This window comes from Panicum virgatum, chromosome 3K (assembly GCF_016808335.1).
Source record: "Panicum virgatum strain AP13 chromosome 3K, P.virgatum_v5, whole genome shotgun sequence".
Lineage (NCBI taxonomy): Eukaryota > Viridiplantae > Streptophyta > Magnoliopsida > Poales > Poaceae > Panicum > Panicum virgatum.
This window is the reverse complement of record NC_053138.1, coordinates 57220547-57240559: the sequence shown is the minus strand read 5'-3', so window position 1 is coordinate 57240559 and position 20013 is coordinate 57220547. Positions and strand designations below refer to the sequence as shown.

At 46.5% G+C, this 20013-nt stretch overlaps 2 protein-coding genes, 1 long non-coding RNA gene and 1 pseudogene across 11 annotated transcripts; 3 read left to right on the top strand and 1 right to left on the bottom strand.

Moving 5' to 3' along the window:
• Window positions 1-921: 921 nt before the first annotated feature.
• On the top strand, window positions 922-2256 carry LOC120701563 (aspartic proteinase nepenthesin-1-like). The gene has a single exon (XM_039985562.1). The coding sequence runs from the start codon at window positions 922-924 to the stop codon at window positions 2254-2256; it is 1335 nt and encodes a 444-aa protein (XP_039841496.1).
• Window positions 2257-4828: 2572 nt separating this feature from the next.
• On the top strand, window positions 4829-6422 carry LOC120701562 (aspartic proteinase nepenthesin-1-like). Its single transcript, XM_039985561.1, has one exon. It carries the CDS (start codon window positions 4856-4858, stop codon window positions 6176-6178), a length of 1323 nt encoding a protein of 440 aa, XP_039841495.1. The 5' UTR covers window positions 4829-4855; the 3' UTR covers window positions 6179-6422.
• A 1375-nt stretch (window positions 6423-7797) lies between these two features.
• Window positions 7798-13209, top strand: LOC120699833. Of its 9 annotated transcripts, none has more exons than XR_005685649.1 (8): window positions 7798-7956; window positions 8674-8772; window positions 9265-9821; window positions 10141-10256; window positions 11249-11689; window positions 11887-12035; window positions 12113-12268; window positions 12389-13209. It is a non-coding gene; the product is annotated as an uncharacterized LOC120699833 (long non-coding RNA). The 9 variants fall into 9 exon arrangements; XR_005685652.1 differs by lacking the exon at window positions 7798-7956 and having other exon boundaries at window positions 7967-8772; window positions 9265-9351; window positions 9512-9821; XR_005685651.1 differs by lacking the exon at window positions 7798-7956 and having other exon boundaries at window positions 7967-8772; window positions 9265-9351; window positions 9425-9821.
• LOC120699832 lies at window positions 8914-14655 on the bottom strand (annotated as a pseudogene).
• Between the last annotated feature and the right edge of the window lie 5358 nt (window positions 14656-20013).

Sequence of the window (20013 nt, the reverse complement as noted above, 5' to 3'; positions counted from 1 at the left end):
ACCCATAGATTTTCATGTCGAAACTAGATGACCCAATTTCTTCTTCTTCTTCTTCTTCTTCTTCTTCTTCTTCTTCTCTCTCTCTCTCTCTCTCTCTCTCTCTCTCTCTCTCTCTCTCTCTCTCTCTCTCTCTCTCTCTTTATAGTGCCATATAAGCTAAAAATTATATGTAACTGTATAATTAATAATATGAAAACTATTCTATATAGAGAGTTGGGAATGTCCTAAGAGCATCTCCAAGAGACTCTTTATTTTCAACTTTTTATTTGACTCTCTATTTGCCTCTCCATAAAGATTCCACTCCGTATTTAGCATCTCACTCTAACAGACTCTCCATTTCCTATATTTCAAACCCCAACAGCGACACTCCAACAGCCAATTTGGTTAGCTGGACTGGCTAGCTAAGTTTGGCTAGCGAGTGAGCTAATTTAGAGAGCCGGATAGCTTGACGAGTTGGATAGCTAGTCTATTATATAACTATTTTTTGTGTTGAGTAACCAAAATTTGGCTAGTCTTTTGGAGATACTCAGCCCGCTAAGCAAGGATTGGGGGCCTGACCATAATTCAAAGTTCTGAACTTATCAATTTCTCTTGGTCGGACGAGGAAGGAATACGATCCCTCCACAAGTCCACATAATCCCGCAAGATCACTATCCAAATTCCTAAAGGGGTAGCATGGTCTTTCTCGGAAATCTTGAGGCCTAGTAATTTCTAGTCAAAGGAAGTAGGTAAAATCACAATAAACTCACGGTCACTTATCGTGATGGCAAAAAGAACATGGGAGTAGAATAGGTAGAATTGGCCGCAAGTTTAACGAAACTGCACATATTTGCAGTGGCATATATATGAAAATCTGCATTTTCCCCACCGACATCCTTTGCATATGTTATGAACTGGATGCATTTTTCACTTGAGGTAAGAATGGCGAAGCCTTTGCTCTGTCTCGCGTTCTTCTGCGCCTCCCTGTGGTGGGTCGCCGTCGCCGCCTCCGCGGCCGGCCTCCGCCTCGAGCTCACCCACATCGACGCCAAGAACTGCCGCACCGGCGAGGAGCGCGTGCGCCGCGCCATCGAGCGCACCCGCCGCCGCCTGGCGTCCATGGGCGGCGGGGTGGCCGCGCCCGTCCGCTGGTCGGAGACGCAGTACGTCGCCGAGTACCTCATCGGCGACCCGCCGCAGCTTTCCGAGGCCATCGTCGACACTGGCAGCGACCTCGTCTGGACGCAGTGCGCCGCCTGCCGCCCCGGCTGCTTCGGCCAGGACCTCCCCTACTACAACTCCTCCCGCTCGCGCACCGCCCAGGCCGTGCCGTGCGACGGCGCCGTGTGCGCCGTCGCCAGCCCCGAGACCCGGTGCGGCACGCGCGGCGGCGGCGGCAGGGCGTGCACCGTCGTCGTCCGCTACGCCGCCGGCGACATCGCGGGGCTCCTGGGCACCGAGGTGTTCACGTTCCGGTCGGAGAAGGTGAGGCTCGCGTTCGGGTGCGTCACCGCGTCGAGGCTCACGCCGGGCTCCCTGGACGGCGCGTCCGGTATCATCGGGCTCGGCCGCGGCGCGCTCTCGCTGGTCTCCCAGCTCCGCGACACCAAGTTCTCCTACTGCCTCACGCCCTACTCGCGCGACGCCGCCGTCCACCCGAGCCACCTGTTCGTCGGCGCGTCCGCCGGCCTGAACGGCGGCGACGCGCCGGTGACATCCGTGCCGTTCGCCGAGAACCCCAAGGAGTACCCCTTCAGCTCGTTCTACTACCTGCCCCTGGTCGGGATGACCGTGGGCAGCGCCAGGCTCGCCGTCGCCGCGGCGGCGTTCGGCCTCCGGCAGGTCGCGACGGGGGTGTGGGCCGGCGGCGTGGTGATCGACTCCGGTTCCCCGTTCACGAGCCTCGTCGACGCAGCATACCAGGCGCTGAGGTCGGAGCTGGTGCGCCAGCTGGGCGCCAGCCTCGTGCGGCCGCGGATCGAAGGGTTGGACCTGTGCGTCGCGCGGGGAGACGCCGGTGGGGTGGTGCCGCCGCTGGTGCTGCACTTCGGCGGCGGCGGCGGCGACGTGGTAGTGCCGCCGGAGAACTACTGGGGGTCCGTGGACGCGGCCACGGAATGCATGGTGCTGTTCAACGCCGCGGCGCGGCCGGGCGCGACGCTGCCGTTGAACGAGACGACCATCATCGGCAACTACATGCAGCAGGACAAGCACCTGCTCTACGACCTCGGCAATGGCGTGCTCTCCTTCCAGCCTGCGGATTGCAGCTCCATGTAATTCGTGCATTGTGCACGAACGTACGTGTTTATGTGTGCCCACGCATGACATATGTGTGGTGCTATACGTGTGCGTGAACTATACATACCTTTTCATTATTGAATATTATGATGAGATTTCTCAACACCAAACACCTCATATTTGAGAGCCTTTTGGAGTTGAGTGAAATCCCCACAAAACTTGAGAAAAATGGGCAACACCTTCTCTATGGCGCCATGGATGAACAAAGGAGGATGAAGAACAAATGAGCTGCTCGGGCTCGGGGAGGAGGAAGCAGTGGCCTTTTAGCATGTCTAGCTTTTTAGTACCGGCTAGTATGTCGAACCGCTGAACAGGTACTAAATGATGGAATTTAGTATAGCTAGAATCACCAACTGGTACTAAGTTGTATCTAGGCAATTTAGTACCGGTTCTTGGACCCAACCGGCACTAAACGACCTCAAAAGAATCTAGCCGTTGTTGGAGTAGACTATTTAGTACCGGATGGAACCACCAACTGGTACTAAATTGTTCCCAAGCCACTGTTCTTTACTACCGGTACGTACTAATTGCACACGTTAGTACCGGCTCAATTTGCAACCGGTACTAACGCAAAAGGACGAATGCCCCCTTCTCTAGCAGTGGTAATAACACACCAAATTTACAGATTCCGCAATCAGTACAAAATATTTTACTACATTGAGAAAATATAAATATTGGAGCAACAAAATATGAATATATAGTACTTTCTGACATCTATCACAACACAACATTTAACAACACTGATTTTCTATGAATTACAAATTTCAGTTGTAACTGCAAAAAAAAGGGCAAGCAAGAAATTTGTGCATAAATTACACCTAAGTATATAAAAACCATTAAATTAATTAGAAGTTCATGTTTGTGAAAGTAATATACATGCAAATTACATGAAGAACGTACATGACGGAATGTTAGGACAACATGTGCCAGCTTTATCTCTCAAATATGTTTATAATTCACAGGGTAGGGCCGGGTGCGCATATGGGTATTCATATTCATAGGTTGCATCAACACACAGTGTGTGTTTGACATTGGGATTGGCCGGGCCAAAACCATGTATAGCAAATAAGATGGTGAGCATACATGCCTTGACTAAATTCATTCGCTTTTTTTCTTCTTCTTTTTTTTGCAAGGGGTATAACCACCATGCATTTCCCTTCCAAGTTCATGACCATACACTGTGTTGGATTATTGGTATGCCTTGATTAAATAAGTTTGTGCCACAGAACGAGAGTGGGTATTGCACCATTTATGCAAGAATTGCGACTCGTGCAAGCAACCCCCTCAAGATTTATGACTTGTTGTTATTGTATACCCACTTCCCCAGTTGTTATTGTAACTTGCCAGGCCATACCCATCCAACCACAGAACATTACATTTTGTTGGGATATAATAAGTAGATTCAGGGGGTGAAGCCAGCTGAAAATAGGGACGTGATCTTTGCCTTTAAACAGTAATGAATTTTTAGATAAAGGAACTTTCTGGCCTCTACAATTTAGCATACACAGCCTTCAATTATTACATTTTCAGCTTCAATCGCTGGATTATTAGGGGAGTCAACAAGCAAAATTAAGCCCGAAAAAGTATGTTATTATACTTCCATCCATGGCTCTCAAATAGTTCTAAGGCTACCATCTCCAAAGAAGTGCTGACCTTCATGAACAGATCCTTTGTCCTCTTCTCATGCTGCAACATTGACCAAAATCGCAGCCAGTAGGTCCATCTAAAAATAGCCTGTATAAAAGATGAATGTTTAACGTTATCAAAGATAATATCATTTCAACAACGTCATATTGCCCAACACAGAGACGCTGCCCCTGTTAGAATAGTAAAGGCCTCTTGTGCATTAAAATTTTGAAGCCAATTCCCAAGCATAGGTTACCGATCTAGGTGGGGTTAAAGAGTAATGAACAGATTGCTACTGGTTTTTTCACAAATCCATCGGGGGTCGGCGACGGTCATGTGTAGCTCCGCCCCTTAGATTGTTCTGAAGCTTTAGGAGGTCAATATTGTTTTGCCATCGATCCATTTGGCAAAGACTTGTCATACGTAGGTATAGACGACCAAGTCCGTATATATAACAGCTAATAAAATGCTACCTACTCGTTGATACCAATGTCCAATGCACCACAATATTGTCTATAGCAGCTGTCATGTACGTACATGACATCTGTCCCATTTGAACAATTTAGCAAAGAATACAGATCAGTTACAAGGTCTCGTCCAACTTGATTCTTTACCAAATGATGCATGACTTAATCAGCCTGATATGATCATCAACCCGTTGATCATGTGCCTAGAACTTCATCAATCCTTATTATAAAATCAGTTCCATATCCTATCCAATTCTTTGTTGAATTTTTAATCTTTTGTTAATCTCAAATACATCCACTTGCAAATTGCAATGACAACGTCAACATATCGTTGGGCACTCTCCATCACTTCATTTCGCGCCATCCAAATAATTCCCCACACCCATCTGTTATATATACACACATACACTTACCCTCTCCTTCTACATGCACACACACAACAAACACTAACGATACACGCTAAGGAGTGCTCCCACAAGACAAAAATGGCGAGACCCTTGCTTATCTGGCTGGCGCTCTTGTGCGCCTCCCTGACGTTCACCGCCTGCGCCGGCATCCGCCTCGAGCTCGTCCACGTCGACGCCAGGGCGAACCGCACCGTGGCGGAGCGCGTGCGCCGCGCCACCGAGCGCACCCACCGCCGGCTGGCGTCCATGGGCGAGGCGACCGCGCCCGTTCGCTGGGTGGAGACGCAGTACATCGCCGAGTACCTCATCGGCGACCCGCCGCAGCGCGCCGAGGCCATCATCGACACCGGCAGCAACCTCATCTGGACGCAGTGTGCCGGCTGCCGCCCCGCCGGCTGCTTCAGCCAGAACCTCTCCATCTTCGACCCGTCCCGGTCGCGCACCGCCCAGCCCGTGGCGTGCAACGGCACGGCGTGCGCCCTCGGCTCCGAGACCCGGTGCTCGCGCAACAGGTCGGCTTGCGACGTCCTCACCGCCTACGGCGCCGGAGCCATCGCCGGAGTCCTCGGCACCGAGGTCTTCACCTTCGGGTCGCAGAACGCGAGCCTCGCGTTCGGGTGCGTCACCGCGTCGAGGCTCACGCCGGGCTCCCTGGACGGCGCGTCAGGCATCATCGGGCTCGGCCGCGGCGCGCTCTCGCTGGTCTCCCAGCTCGGCGACACCAAGTTCTCCTACTGCCTCACGCCCTACTTCAGCGACGCCGCCAACACGAGCCGCTTGTTCGTCGGCGCGTCCGCCGGCCTGAGCGCCGGCGCGCCGGCGACCTCCGTGCCGTTCGTCAAGAACCCGACCGATGACCTGTTCGGCACGTTCTACTTCCTGCCCCTGGCCGGGATCACGGTGGGGAAAACCAAGCTCGACGTCCCGGCGGCGGCGTTCGACCTCCGGCAGGTGGCGCCGGGGCAATGGGCGGGCACGCTCATCGACTCCGGCTCCCCGTTCACGAGCCTCGTCGGCGTGGCGTACCAGGCGCTGAGGGCGGAGCTGGCGCGGCAGCTCGGCGCCAGCCTCGTGCCGCCGCCGGCAAGATCGGGGTTGGACCTGTGCGTGGCGCAGGGGGACGCCGGCAAGCTGGTGCCGCCGCTGGTGCTGCACTTTGGAGGCGGCGGCGGCGGCGGCAGCAGCGCTTCGGACGTGGTGGTGCCGGCGGAGAACTACTGGGCGCCCGTGGACGACACCACGGCATGCATGGTGGTGTTCAGCTCGGCGCGGCCGAACGCGACGCTGCCGATCAACGAGACGACCATCATCGGCAACTACATGCAGCAGAACATGCACCTGCTCTACGACCTCGGCAATGGCGTCCTCTCCTTCCAGCCGGCGGACTGCAGCGCCATGTGATGACGTGTGCACATAGTACATGGCGCCGTACGTCCAGCTGGACACCTGTTGTCTGCATCAGTGCAGACACCATATGGAGGCATTTTGTGTCACTTGATGATATGCTTACCAAAATTTCTGTTGCTACGTATACGAACTGCGAAAGCCTTGCTTGTATTTGACTATTCGTTGTACGAATTCGACAAAATAATATGTATTTTTACGCACAAAACTAAAAAAAAATCGGCTCTTGCTATGAACTTCATCCGTTTGCTTGCGGAACTATATAATTTTTTTGAGTGATTTGTCATTTTGGTTAGAGGAAAAAGCTAGAATTCTAACTATTATATTATGAAAATAGAGAGGGAGTACTATGCAACTGCGAAACCTATACGACTTAGTTCCATTATTCTAATTCTTATATATAGTTGGGCTTCACAAGTCATCAAGCATATACACTTCATATATTTTAGGCAATTTATCCTTTTCATTTATGTAGACTATATTGTATATCCAAAATGTCTCCCTAGAGAGCCATACCAAAACGACGCCTTTTTCTTTTTTATTTCGGTGCCATGCTAAGGATCGTGCAGGGTCAAAAAGTATCTATCTATACTATAAAAATTGATAATAATTGAAATTTTTTCTCATCTGGATTGGATCACAGTACCTCTCTCACGTTGCTCCCCCCCCCCCCCCCCGCCCCCCCCGTTCTCGCGGCGGCAGCCTCCGGAGACGGGCATCCAATCAATCCGCTCTCGTTCTCGCTCCGATCCCATCAGCACTCCCGGCTTCTCCAGCTGCGCGCGCAGCACCAGGGCCTGCACGGCCGCAATTTGCAGGCTCCCCGGCCGGCCTACATGACGCCCCCGTCGCTGTCTCCGTCTCCGTCGCCTGCCTTTTCTTAGAACGTACTGCCGAGGGCTCCACCGGCCCCAGAGTTGGAGGCGGAGCAACTTCACTACAGCCGCCAGGCTCTTCTCCGGTAGGCATCTTGTCTTATTCTCTACTGCAGCTTATCTGCCTTGACATTGCCATGGTGTTATAGGCTTGTTGTTGCGTGGGAGGTTTTCTTTTTTCCCTGTTGCGTTGTTGTGTATGGAGACATGTTTGATGTTGTGATTTAGACTAGAATAAGATAATGCTAGCTTTTGTAATTGAACTATAGCACTTCACTGATTAGCTTTGAGCCTTTGATGATGAGCAATGATATTCTAACAGGTTATCATAGTTGATGACTTTTGTATGCAAACCGCACAAAGTCACAAACCTGTGTTCCATATAAGCCTTTTCTACTCATGAGGACTCCATGATCCTAATTTCATCCATATCAATATTTTTTTAATACCATCCATATCAGTAGTTTTTTTTAATACGTGCATGCCGCACGTTCGTCTCTGCTAGTTATTTATAAAAAAGAACTAGTTAAGTATGTGCTATTAAAAAAAACTAGTCAAAAAGTATTATTATCCATACAAAGATGGCGAGTACGCCTCGTTGACCTCTCACCTTCCATGCCAATTGCCAAAATTATGCCGTTGGTCTTTTGGGCCAAGTGACGTCGAGTGGGCCGTTAAGAAAATAAAATATGGCCCTCTCTAGGCCTTGTTCATTCCATGCCAAAATCACATGGTTCTCTCTGGGCCTTGCTCAGCCCGACCCGGATGCCACTTGCTCTGTGCCAGGGCGCCAGGCTCGTCGCCGGGCGCCGGCGCTCGTCGGCGCCTCCGTGGGGATGGGGAGCGCCGGCTCCTCCATGCGGTCGGCCTCCCCGTCGATCTCGTGCCGCACCGCCGCCGGTGAGCCCTGATTTTCTCCCTCTCAGAGATATCCGCCGCCCCATGCGGCTCAACCTTTGCGAATAAAAAAAGAGAGAGAAAACTTCAGAACTGTCGCGTCATATGATGCTGCGATGCGAGCAAGATGATTCCCTGGTCCGTTGAATTAGTAGCTCTCTAGGATATTCCTTCAACAGTCATGTCGCACCCGCATTATTGGCTTTATTTTTTCTAGGAATCTCATCTTGATTATCCGGTTCCCTCCTTTTTTTTATTACTATGGGCTCATAGAGGTTGCTCGTTTAAGATGCTTTTGCTAATGGTTAGGGTTGCCTTCATTTAAAATGAATTAATATCTAGGGCTATAATATATCATCATCTATCAGATCAGCTGTTTGTGTTATGTAGTCAGTAATGACTAATGAGCTACTGTACCTCTATAAAAAGAGGTCGCAGTATGTGAACAGGTACCAAAATGGTTGAAACAATCTGTTTAATTTTTATTCAATTGTATACCTCATCAGATTAATCCCTGTTATGTAGGCACAATTAGATACCTAGAGTTCTGTCTTGCAGGGTAATCTGATATCTCTGATTGGGAAAGTTCAATTTTGTCATAGGATTCTGCTATGTGGTTCTATATGAAAGCTGCTCAATAATATAGAAATACGAATTTATAATGCAAGCATTGGTTGATCTTTTGTGAAATAGTAGTTCTGATCTACATTCAGTTTATAGGTTGCGACGACAAAGAACTTCTGAGACTATATACTATGGGCTATAGAAAGAGTGGACGATGTAACAAGGTCACAGTTCTCAAATTGTTGGTGTCATTAGGTAATGAACCCTCTATATTGGGTACTGTTGAAAATACTTATCAATCTTGAATAGAGTGCTCTCTAGTGTGCTGCAGACTAGCTAAATTTCACCCTTCGTATTTACATTTGGCAACTCACTCCACAAGATTCTATCTCAACAAAGCTCTTAACAAATATAATATAGGCAAACTTGTTCACATCAGATGCTGTTGACGTACCCAAGAACCATAGCAATCAGGAGATTGGGTTTTGAGTCTTGATTCTATTTCCTATACCTGTTAAATTTTCTGTCTCAATGTTTCAACTATTATCAAACAAGTTCTCTATATATCTAGCTCCACTTGAAAATTACATATTCAGTTTCTATCATAGGCATACACACCATTCATCGATGGAGGGTTGCGCAACTAGTTACTTGATTTAACAGCTCAACGACATGATGAAATAAAATTTTCTGATGCATCTTTGACTTACTCCACGAATTATTGACCATCATCTCATCGTGGTGCAGGACCTAGTTGAGTTGATGATCTATTGTCTAACTGTTCAAGCTCAAGCACAGTTTCCTGTCTTGGATCACTTCCTTGTGCATCACTCTGTAAGTCAACACTTGCAGCACTGAGATTAATTGTGCTGCTCGGTGCTGAGCTGTAATATCCCATTGCATGCAGCACATCCAGCTCCATGCACTCCTTGAGCTCCACCACAACATCAGTCATTGTTGGCCGTTCCCGTGATGGCCGCTCTTTGCATTGCAGTGCCAATTCTGCAACTTTCCAGACAGAGTTGACATCATACTCTCCTCCCATCCTCGGGTCAACAATGCTCTCAATGTTGCCCATTGAGAGCTTCTGGCGTACCCAAAGTGCAATGTGAATGCTCTCAGTGCCAGTAACAGGGACTGCTGGTGTCTGGCCTGTGATGAGCTCCAGTAGCACAACTCCGAAGCTGTACACATCACTCTTCTCACTAAGCCGGGATGTGTTATAATATTCAGGGTCCAGGTACCCCAGGGTACCTGCTGGTTGTGTTGTGACGTGGGTCCTGTAATCGTCGGCAAACACCTTGGTGAGCCCAAAGTCAGATATCTTTGCCTCAAGTTCATCTGATAGCAGAATATTCGTTGTCTTCACGTCCCTGTGGATCAGTGGCGGTTTACATGCCTTATGTAGATACTCCAATCCTGCATTTGTGTGCATGAACTGGTAATTAAGTTGCAATTGTTAAGCTTGGGTGGGTTGGAAGAAGCTAGCTTAACTTGTTGAGGCATTTCCAGATCTAATTGGGACAATCAGATGGTTATTAGTGCACACATTTAAGTTCTATATACCATGATACATCATGTATATCTATCTTACTACTATTTTACTATTTGAGATGTGTACAGGCTTACAAACCATGGGCAGAGTCGAGAGCAATCTTGAGACGTTGATGCCAAGTGAGGGGTGTAGCAGCAGAGGCTTCACCTGCGATTGATGGTCACAACAAATTGGTTACAACAAGGTTTGTGCAAAAGCACGATAGCATAGCATGTGGTTCGTTGGTGAATTAGGACAGTAGTGTGCCAGTTACTCAATTCTGATTCTCATGATAAAACTCAGATTACGCCATGATGGTAGCAATAGTAGATAAATAAAGTCGACACATTTCAATTGGATGGGTTTGAAACCATAACCAACCCCCATAAGTAAGATTTTTTTTGGCATATGTTTGGAAAGGCTGGAATTGTGTTTTACAAAGCTGAAATGGAAACCTAAAAGTGAGTTAAAGAGTATGTTGAAATATTGGGCACCTAAAAGTAATTTTTCCCTTTCTTGTGGTACCATACCTCTTAGACGGTCCTGTACGTTTCCACCATGCATGTATTCATAAACAAGGGCTAGATGTTTCTTGTCCTTGCAGTATCCAATCAAGGAAACAAGGTTTCTGTGATGAACTCTTGTCAAGTGTTGAACCTGAAATATCAAATATGTAACAAGAACATTTCTTTCAGTTTTCAAGCATTCATTTCTTTCATTTTTCAAGCATTCACACAGAAGACAAATTCTACTGAATGGCCTACCTCAGCTGAAAATTCTCTATCCCCTTGAGATGTTTTTGAACACATCTTGACAGCAATTGGACTTCCATTCTCCAAATATCCTAGGAAGACAGCACCAAATCCTCCTCTCCCTATTTCTTCTTTGAAGTTAGCTGTCATGAGCTTCAACTCCTTGTAGGTGAACTGTCTGTTTTCAAATATATTCGACCTTTCTCGAGGGCTAGGAAGCCTTGAGTTGTTTGCTGTCCTTGTAACTACAGCCAAGCCACATCTTATATAAGCAACTTTCAGTGAATACAAAATCTGTGATTTCGTTTATGAAATATTACCTTGTTTATTTTTCATTCTTCGAAGCATAAAAAATGCCACCAGAAATAGTAGAGTTGCTACTGCTATTGGGACAACTATTGCAATGACAAGTACTCTGTTGCCAATCTTGTTCTCTGGTTTGCAGGTAGAAGCACCATTATCACACAGATTTGCGTTGTTACCAGTCCTAGCATTGGAGAAACATTGTCTGAGTAGTGAGTAGGTAAAGTGGAGAGAAAGTATGTGGTAACTGCATTTGTTTTGTTCTAGCAGTAGGGTTACTTTATTTTTCGAGCATCTAGGAATCACTGTGTAATCCTTCAGAAGGAACCCCTTTGGATTAAAAGTGAGTTCTTAAAATTAGCTACATGATGCAAACCTTAATACAAGAGATCCATTTTGACGTTTTTGTAGTAGAACTGCAGGAACCGGTCCACTGAATTTGTTGCTTGACAAATCACTGCAGTAACCCAGTTTGATATGTTGATTGAATTACCCCTTGAATTTTTGATAAAAGTGATTTCTGTTTAGAAATGTAGTAATACTTACAGGAATGTGAGTGATGGCATTTGTGCAAGAAAATCAGGTACTGAACCAGATACACTGTTATTGGATAGGTCCCTGCGATTATAATTATTGTGAAAATACTAAAGTAGACATTAGAATAAATAAGGAACACTATAACATTATGCCATTTTTAGCTTTAGTGGTCAAATAATAACTAAATTATCAAATTCGTGACACGCCGAGCACTATGTTTTGTATGATGAAGTTGCCTTACAGGTATTGAAGGGATTTTAGATCTCTAAAGGAGGCATCGATTTGGCCATTCAACCCACTGGATGACAAGTGCCTGCAGCAAATCCAATAGTTGGTCAATGTCAAAGGCATGAAACATAATCAATTTATTTTTTTAGTTCTCTAGCATCCATGTAAGTCTATAATCTTGTTTTTTGTGTGTGGTAGAAGGCCTTCAGGTGTCGTACTTACAGAGCTGTGATCCATGCAGGACCAGATGAAGAATAACTGCAGTTCAATCCATCCCAAGCAAATGCTTTTGGTGCACAAGGATCACCCATCCAATTTTTCTTCAATCCATACTTTGTGCGAATTTCCATCATGGCCTTGGCTGTGCGTGATGTCCAGACCATTGAAAACTGAGCTTGTAAGTTCTAGTTGAGACTTAGACATGTTGACAAAATGACAAAATAAACATGTCAATGCAAGAAGTTATGCACCCTATTTTCTTGCAACGAAAATGTGCCTAATCCTATGAACACAATAGGTTGCAGATGGATGCAGGAGGCTGAGAGCATTTCAAGCAAAGCTAAAGTGCCAAAACAGATACCATCTCCATCATTTGTCGCAAGTTCAGTCATTGGCAGCACTGTATATATTTCGAATGCATTCAGGATTGGTGGAAGAGTTGCATCTGGTGTGGCTACAAGTGATACAGTATGCTGGCTTGATCCCTGCACGGTCCTTTTCACAAGCTTAGCAGAAAGGTATTTCGGGCTGTACCCCTGGCTGCTGTTCCATGTAACGTTATCGACAAGGATATCAAATCGCCTCAGTGCATTGCTTGGTAACCTCTGTACGTCCGCAAAATAAAGCAACAGGAGGTATGACGTGTTGTCATTGTTTATGGAGGAATCCGAGTTCCATGTGAAGTCGATCCGGGTTCCATTCACCGGAGTGGCGGCACTCCACAATATCTTCGATGGTGTATGGAAGCTGCTGATGTTGGAGACATCGACGGCTGTCGAGGATGTTATGTTCGTCCATGCATCAACGTCACCATAGGAACTGCCAGAGCCGGTCATATGGATCAAATGGGTACCTGTTGTTTACAGGAGATCAATATGAACAGAATTGACAAAAAGATGCTGGAACTAGGAGGAGGCAACTTTAGAACATTAGGGATCTGAATCTAGATTATAACTTTGTTTTACAATGGAAGAGGAACGAGCTTTCAGTCAGAACTTTTAGAAGATTTGGTGAGTTTGTTTTTTCCAGAAAGATTTGCTGATTAAAATTTATTTATCAGAATCAAACAATTATTCAGGTCCTATTAGAATGCACTAAAAATGGAAGAATGTTGAAGAATACCCGTCCAAATGAAAAAAAAATCTCCAAACAGCATGTTTGGATGAAGCTGACTTAAAGGAACTCTGTAGAATACTTTCCTATCATACATAATTTGGGGGCGAAAAGTGGTGCTAGTCCACATTTCTTCTGAGTTTTCAGAAGCAACATCCATCTTTTTAACTCCTGTGATCCTGTCTGTCTCTAGCTACCTAACCATATATCTACCATTCAAAATTTAACTGTTTTTCCATACATCCAAATGCAACCTTTTGACTATTCCGTGTGCTTTCAATCCCTTCTACGGGAATCCAAGGGGCATGATAGTCTTGCCTTTTCCTATTCATATGTTTTCTATTTTTCGTGATCCATACGGTGCCTCATGGTCAGTGAATGGCCAGCTACCATTCAAAATTTAACTATTTTTTCATATGTTTTCTATGTTCGGCTGACCGTGGCTAGTGGCTGGTGCTGATTTGGCGTAAAAGAAAAGCACTACGTTTTGAGCCATCCATACTCACGCACCTGAACACCCGGTATGTACTGGCCGGCCGCCAGAAGTGGTAGCGGTTGAAGCTGTACGTCGCCGTCGGCCGGCGGAAGTTGAGCAGCGCCAGCGACTGGTTCACAGTGGCGTCCGGGTACATGTCGTCCTGGAGCGGCCTCAGGTCGAGCCCGGAGATGAACGGCGTGCCCAGGCCTCGGTTCACCAGGCACACCTGCAAGAAGTCCGCCGGCGCCACCGCCACCGCCTCGAAGATGTACACGGCGGCGGCGGCGGCGACGTTGACGGTGACCCAGCGGTTGACGCCGATGTGGAGGTCGAAGGCGGGGAGCCTGTCGAGCCCGTCGTAGTTGCCGTAGTAGAAGGCGGCCCTGACGAGGTACCTGCCCCCCGGTGCCACCGGCCGGAGCGTGTAGCAGCTGCGCATGCGCGCACCGCCGGGGAAGTAGCGGGCGGTGAGGTAGCAGTCGGCGAGGCCCTCGATGTTGTACGGCGGGTTGACGCCGGCGTTGAGCCCCGCCCCCGCGTCGGCGAACCCAGCGTCGGAGACGTAGCGCAGGCCGCGCGTGGACTGGTCCGCGTACACCGCGCCCTCCAGGATGCCGCAGTCGATGCTGATGAAGCCGACGGCGTCGACGTCGGCCTGCTGGCCGTGGGCGCGAGCGGCGACCAAGCACAGGAGGAGGAGGAGCGGCGCCGCCGCCATGGCTGCACGCTCGAGCTGGGCTTCACCTGATGGTTTTCGCTGGTGATGGGAGAGTGGTCGTCGATGCATGGGAATTAATTGATGGAGTAGCATCTGATCGATCTGGTGATTAATAAGCGTGTCGTCGTGTCGTGTGTGGATTGTTAGGTCAACGCCAGTGATTGGGCTGGGTGGTGATGGGAGGTGGAGTTTCTTATCGCAGGTCAACGGGAAGGGGAATGAGTGAGAACATGCATGCTGATGAGTCCAAGAGCTGTTAGCGTTCAATCAGCAGCTGATGACGGTATTATCCGTGCAATTAACAAGCGGGCCGAGCGAATACGGATCATTCATAATTCAGATATTCTGTTAAGGACACAGCTAATTTACGGCCGTAAATTAGCTGGTCGTACGGCGCACCTTTTTCGGAAAGTAAAAACGAAATAGCTTTCTAGCTTTCTATTTTAAGCAATCAAATCTCGTGTCGCCCGCACTGTCGCTGCAGGCATGCTGCCACCCCGCTGCACACGCATGCATATCTGCACTTGAGCTGCTGATAATTTTGGTCAAGCAACATCTCACAAATTCTTTGGCAGCCTTATATATACTTCAAGCTATTTTGTGTCATAGTTCTGTACAAAAGCAACCTAATCTGGTTTACTTATCCATTACAATTTGAAGTATTTGTATTCTCTGGACACAACCATATGAGCTGCAAATGCAATGATCATACTAATTCGGATCTTGCAAGCAATTAATTCTAATCTGGAGACTATGATATGATGTTTGTGCATTTGCACTACATCACAAGCAATTCACCAATAATGACTGCACATTTGCTTCCCTTCGTGACCTGCAATGCATTTAAGAAAAGAATATAATACACAATGAACATGCACAATCATAAGATGGGAATGGTGAACATCAGATTTTAGACATTGATAGACATAACATCCCCCGTTGATAGACATAACACTAGAATGAATAATTTGCTAGTTGATTTAGTATCTAATGATGCAGTTGCAGCTGTGGCGCAAGCACAATAATTTGTGCTGATGCTTCTAGTATTATTGCCTATCAAAGAATAATATTATTGCCTAATTCCTACCAATATTATTGCTTAGTTGTGAAAAATACTTCTAGTATTTGATATATTTGCCTACTGGAAAGTATTGACATGCTTCTAGTATTTGAAATATTTGCCTACTGGAAAGTATTGACATGCTTCTAGTATTTGATGTATTTGCCTACTGGGAAATAATGAAATGCTTCTAGTAATTGATATAATTCTCCATAGGAAAGTACTGAAAATGCTTCTAATATTTGATAGAAATACCTATTGCAAAGTACTAAAATCCTTATGATGATGTGAAAAAAGAACGAGACAACCATTTCAAACCAAACTGAAGATCCATACCTGAAATCCAAATTAACAGTGCGCCCCTTCCAGGCTGATGGCCAGGCGTTGATCAGGACCCGCTCCCCGGCGAAACCACGAGCCCGTCGATGATGATGATGCAGCTGGCCATGGAGAAGTGCGGCGCCCAGCATCCTTGGTATTCTACAGGTTCAACTCCATCATGCCAGTTTATTTTCTGATTCAATTCAACAGTTTGACAGTAGCAGATCAAAACAAGCAAAGCTCGATTGATTAACAGATCACCTATGCAAATAAGTAACCATTTCTCCAATGATTGATATGTATAGCAATCTGAATCATATAGGATGCACTTGCAAGATGTGAAGCACTCTAATAAGTGTGAATGTCTAAAAAAATATGAAAGGAAAATATACTGATCACAATTTCTTCATCATGATATTGACAGAGCCTTTCAGAGAATATACTTTTATAAGCATAGAAAGGTGATGCGCTTAGATCTCCATAAACAACACCAAAGCTAGAAGTAATGATTCACGAACCACTGAAATAATTTCACAAATGCTAAAACCAGAACCACGATGCACCACTAAATCCCTAGCCCCCTCACCTCGATGACGGAGATTGGAGAGCATCCATGGGGGCTCTAGAAAGGAGTGCAAAACAGAGTCAAGGTAAGAAGAGGAGAGGCCCTCACCCCTTCGCAAGGGCCGGCGGTGTGGAGATCTGCTCAGCCACCATGGTTGTTGACCTCCTCCCTTTCTAGAAGCCCTCGTTGTTGATGTATGCTAGCACACAAAAATGAAGGGCGGATTAGAATGCACACGCGAGGAAAATAGAGAGAGATGGGATGAAATTACATGTGCAAGTGATGCATCCGGACCTGCGACCCGTGCTCCGCCGCCGAACGACACCGCTGGCTGCCTGCACGCCACCACCGCACACCCCCGCGCCGCTGCCCGCATGCTGCCGCACGCCGTTGCAGCTGCTCTATGACGCCCCTCCGCACGCAGCCTCTCACGCCCCGCATCGCTGCTGAGCCACCTCGCGCCGCACCGCCGCATCCCCTTGTGCCGCCGCACGTGGGCCCTCGCGCCCCCACGTCGCCGCCGCGGCCCTGCGCGCCGTAGGTGAAGGGTGGCGGGGAGGGGAGGTGCGACGGGGTCGGGTCGGCAGAGGAGGGCCGGGAGAGAGAGAGAGAGATAGAGAGGCGAGAGGGACCAGGAAGATGAGAATGGGGAGAGAGGGGTGTGGAAGAGGAATAAACCGTGAGCCGATAAGCTTGTATATGCTGGTGCGGCCGTACGGACATCTAAAGTTACGGCCGGCCTAAAACAAATCATTACCTTCTTTTAAACCGAATTTTAATAATCGATTGAGCTTGGGTAAATAAGTCTGCCCCATGATAGTGTCACAACCAACATACTTTCTCCATTTCAAATTATAGGTTATTTGACTTTTTTGACCTCAAATTTGACCACTCATCTTATTCACAAAATTTGTACAAACATAATTGAATTTAACTAATTCTCGAAGAACTTGTATTGATAACAATAAAAAATTGATATTTTGTACAAATTTTTAAATAAAATGAGTGGTTAAATTTGAGGTTAAAAAATCAAATGATCTATATTTTAGAATTGAGGGAGTAGCAACTAACATTACTAAGTTAAAGAAACAGATACTACTTTGGACAATATCGCACATCTTCCCCTTCCAGAGCAAAACACTACCTGGGCTGTCATCTGGGTCCCACAACCACAAACATGTGGGCTAGCAGTCGGTCTGCATTTTGCTTTGGGCTTGGATGTCAGTTCATAAGCAAAAGTGGCGATTTTTTTTTTAAAAAGATGGAATATATATCCTATCATGGTGTGGATTTGTAATCTGTATAGTTTTGTGGAACAATAAGAGATTGTGTCGAAAATAAGTAACAAGAGAACTAGCTAGTAAAACCAGAAGGATAAATAGTTTTGCGTAATTACGTGCTTGCATATATAATCGCTGAAAATCTTTATTTGCACAGTAAAACTCTAGGCGTTGGTAATAAAGCGTATAAAATCCCAAGGAAAGATACATGTACTACCTCCGTCCAATAATATATCTAGTGTTAGGCTCTCTTAAAAACATTAAGGTGAGTGCAAATTGCCCTTCATTTGCCCTTCATGCGTGATTAAAAGTCCAATTTTTTTTTCATGCAACTAAATTAAATTATTCAAGCATGTCACATGCTGCATCTTCCAAATGTACTTGCATGCAACGTTCCTGTAGCATGCGGATGACGGTAGACTAGACATGGGTATTATTGACAGTTCATGGGCCAAGAGAAGCTCCTGGACTCATAAATATTTATATTCTGGGACAAATAATTTTGAATGCTCAAGGAACTAGCTAGCTGCCTAGCTGTATCTAAGGACAGCTGAGAGAGTAACTATAAACCCTCTTGTACTGAGGCTTGCAATAATTAAACAATTCTACAAGCCTTCTATTACTAATCACAGGATCCTTTTTTTTTTACCTCAGTGAGTTTCATCAATGTGATTGAATCTTTTTCAATCTAGCTATAAACTGAGGCTTGTCTTGTGACTAAGCAGCAGCAGTTGTCGTGTGCAGTTTATATTGCAGCAAGTAGAATGTTTAGTTAGAGGCCGGCATAATATTCAACCTACAAGCCACTTTCCACACAGTGACGGCGACCATACACAGCCGTGCTTTCTTGTTCCTTCAACTCTAAATTAATGTCTTGTTCAAGTTCAAATATATTAGTATATTCGACACATGCATGATGCATCCTTCTTTCCTATTCCCTAACGACAGAGTGAGAAACCCCTGTAGCTTCACCCAAGTGACCTAATGGCTCGAATAAGATTATGGTCGGTCAAAACCACAGCTCGTCGCTACTCGCTAATCGTCTCCATGCAGCCATCTGGAACCTCTGATCATCAGCAGCGTTCCTCTTCGGTCTCTGTCGCACGCTAGATGCCAAGAAAGAACCTTTTAAACCACCGTATCAGGGATGCTAATTCTGTTCTTAATGCTACTATAGTCCTGCTGAAATCTCAGTACAAATAGGCTCTTAGGGATGTCTTGCCAGCCGGCCGGCCGCGCGCACCATTTTCTATTTTTCTTCTACACCGTTCCGAGCTCGCCTTGTTCTTCTTCCACCGAGGAGCAGCTAGCAGGGTCTCGGCCGGCCGGGGATGCCTGCCGCCGTCACGATAGTGGCGGGGGCAGCGTCGCTCGCCGTGGCGTACGGGCAGCTCTTGAGCCGGCCGGACGACCTGGCGCTGGCGTGCGCGGCCTTCACGGCGATGTACCTGATGGTGCACTACGCCGCGCAGGCCATGGACGATGGCTCCGGAGGATCGTCGTCGTCGGGCGGCGGCGAAGGCGACGCGGAGAGGGAACGCGGGAAGCACATGGCTCTGGCAGTGTGACGATAGACACGATGAGTGGCGCCATTGACATGCTACACGAACATAAGAAGCGTATCCCCGTATGTAGGGATTGCCGTAGTCAATACATTCTCCTGATCAAATGATGCTTGAACATGTAATATATCTCTGACGATTTTGTGCATCATTAATTAGTACCTAAGTCTATGTTATGCGAACTGAGGGTAACTCGGTTTGGAGGAACGTACCCACCCGGGTTCAAAAAGTATATCAGCACACGGGTGTTCGTATTTCTATGTATATTTATATAAAAATAGATGATATTATTATTTCAGTGGTAGGTGATGTTTTCGTATAGGAGTATGTCAAGACGTTGAGCATCTCCAAGAGATTAGCCAAATTGTTTTAAAGATAAATTTAGTTATTATTGGACAAAAAACATCTCCAATAGACTCTGTAAAAGACTCTCCAAATTTAGTGGCTCTTCATTCCACCTCATCCTCTCTCTATTTTTAGATAACCTACCTCACTAGCCATCCATACAGAGTCTGTTGGAGTACTCTATTATTTATTTGTCAAATCTATTTTTGAGTAGCTAAATCAGTAAATTTGGCTATTATTTTTGGCTAATCTTTTGGAGATGCTCAGTTGTAAATTTGTAAAATTCAAGATCTGTTAGTTCAGCTCTCATAATGCTCACCAGGATAGAGTGTAGGTGCATGCATGTATGCATGTCTACGAGCATCTATATCTATATACACACACCATGTTTCGAAAGAAAATCCTTGTTATGATTTTGTGTTATATAAATAGAAGCAATTAATAATGAAAATAGGGTATTAGGAGCACATTTTTTATGGAG

Bases quoted from the DNA above. Each gene is read 5' to 3' on its own strand.
- LOC120701563 (XM_039985562.1), top strand. From the start codon at position 922: ATGGCGAAGCCTTTGCTCTGTCTCGCGTTCTTCTGCGCCTCCCTGTGG.
- LOC120701562 (XM_039985561.1), top strand. From the start codon at position 4,856: ATGGCGAGACCCTTGCTTATCTGGCTGGCGCTCTTGTGCGCCTCCCTG.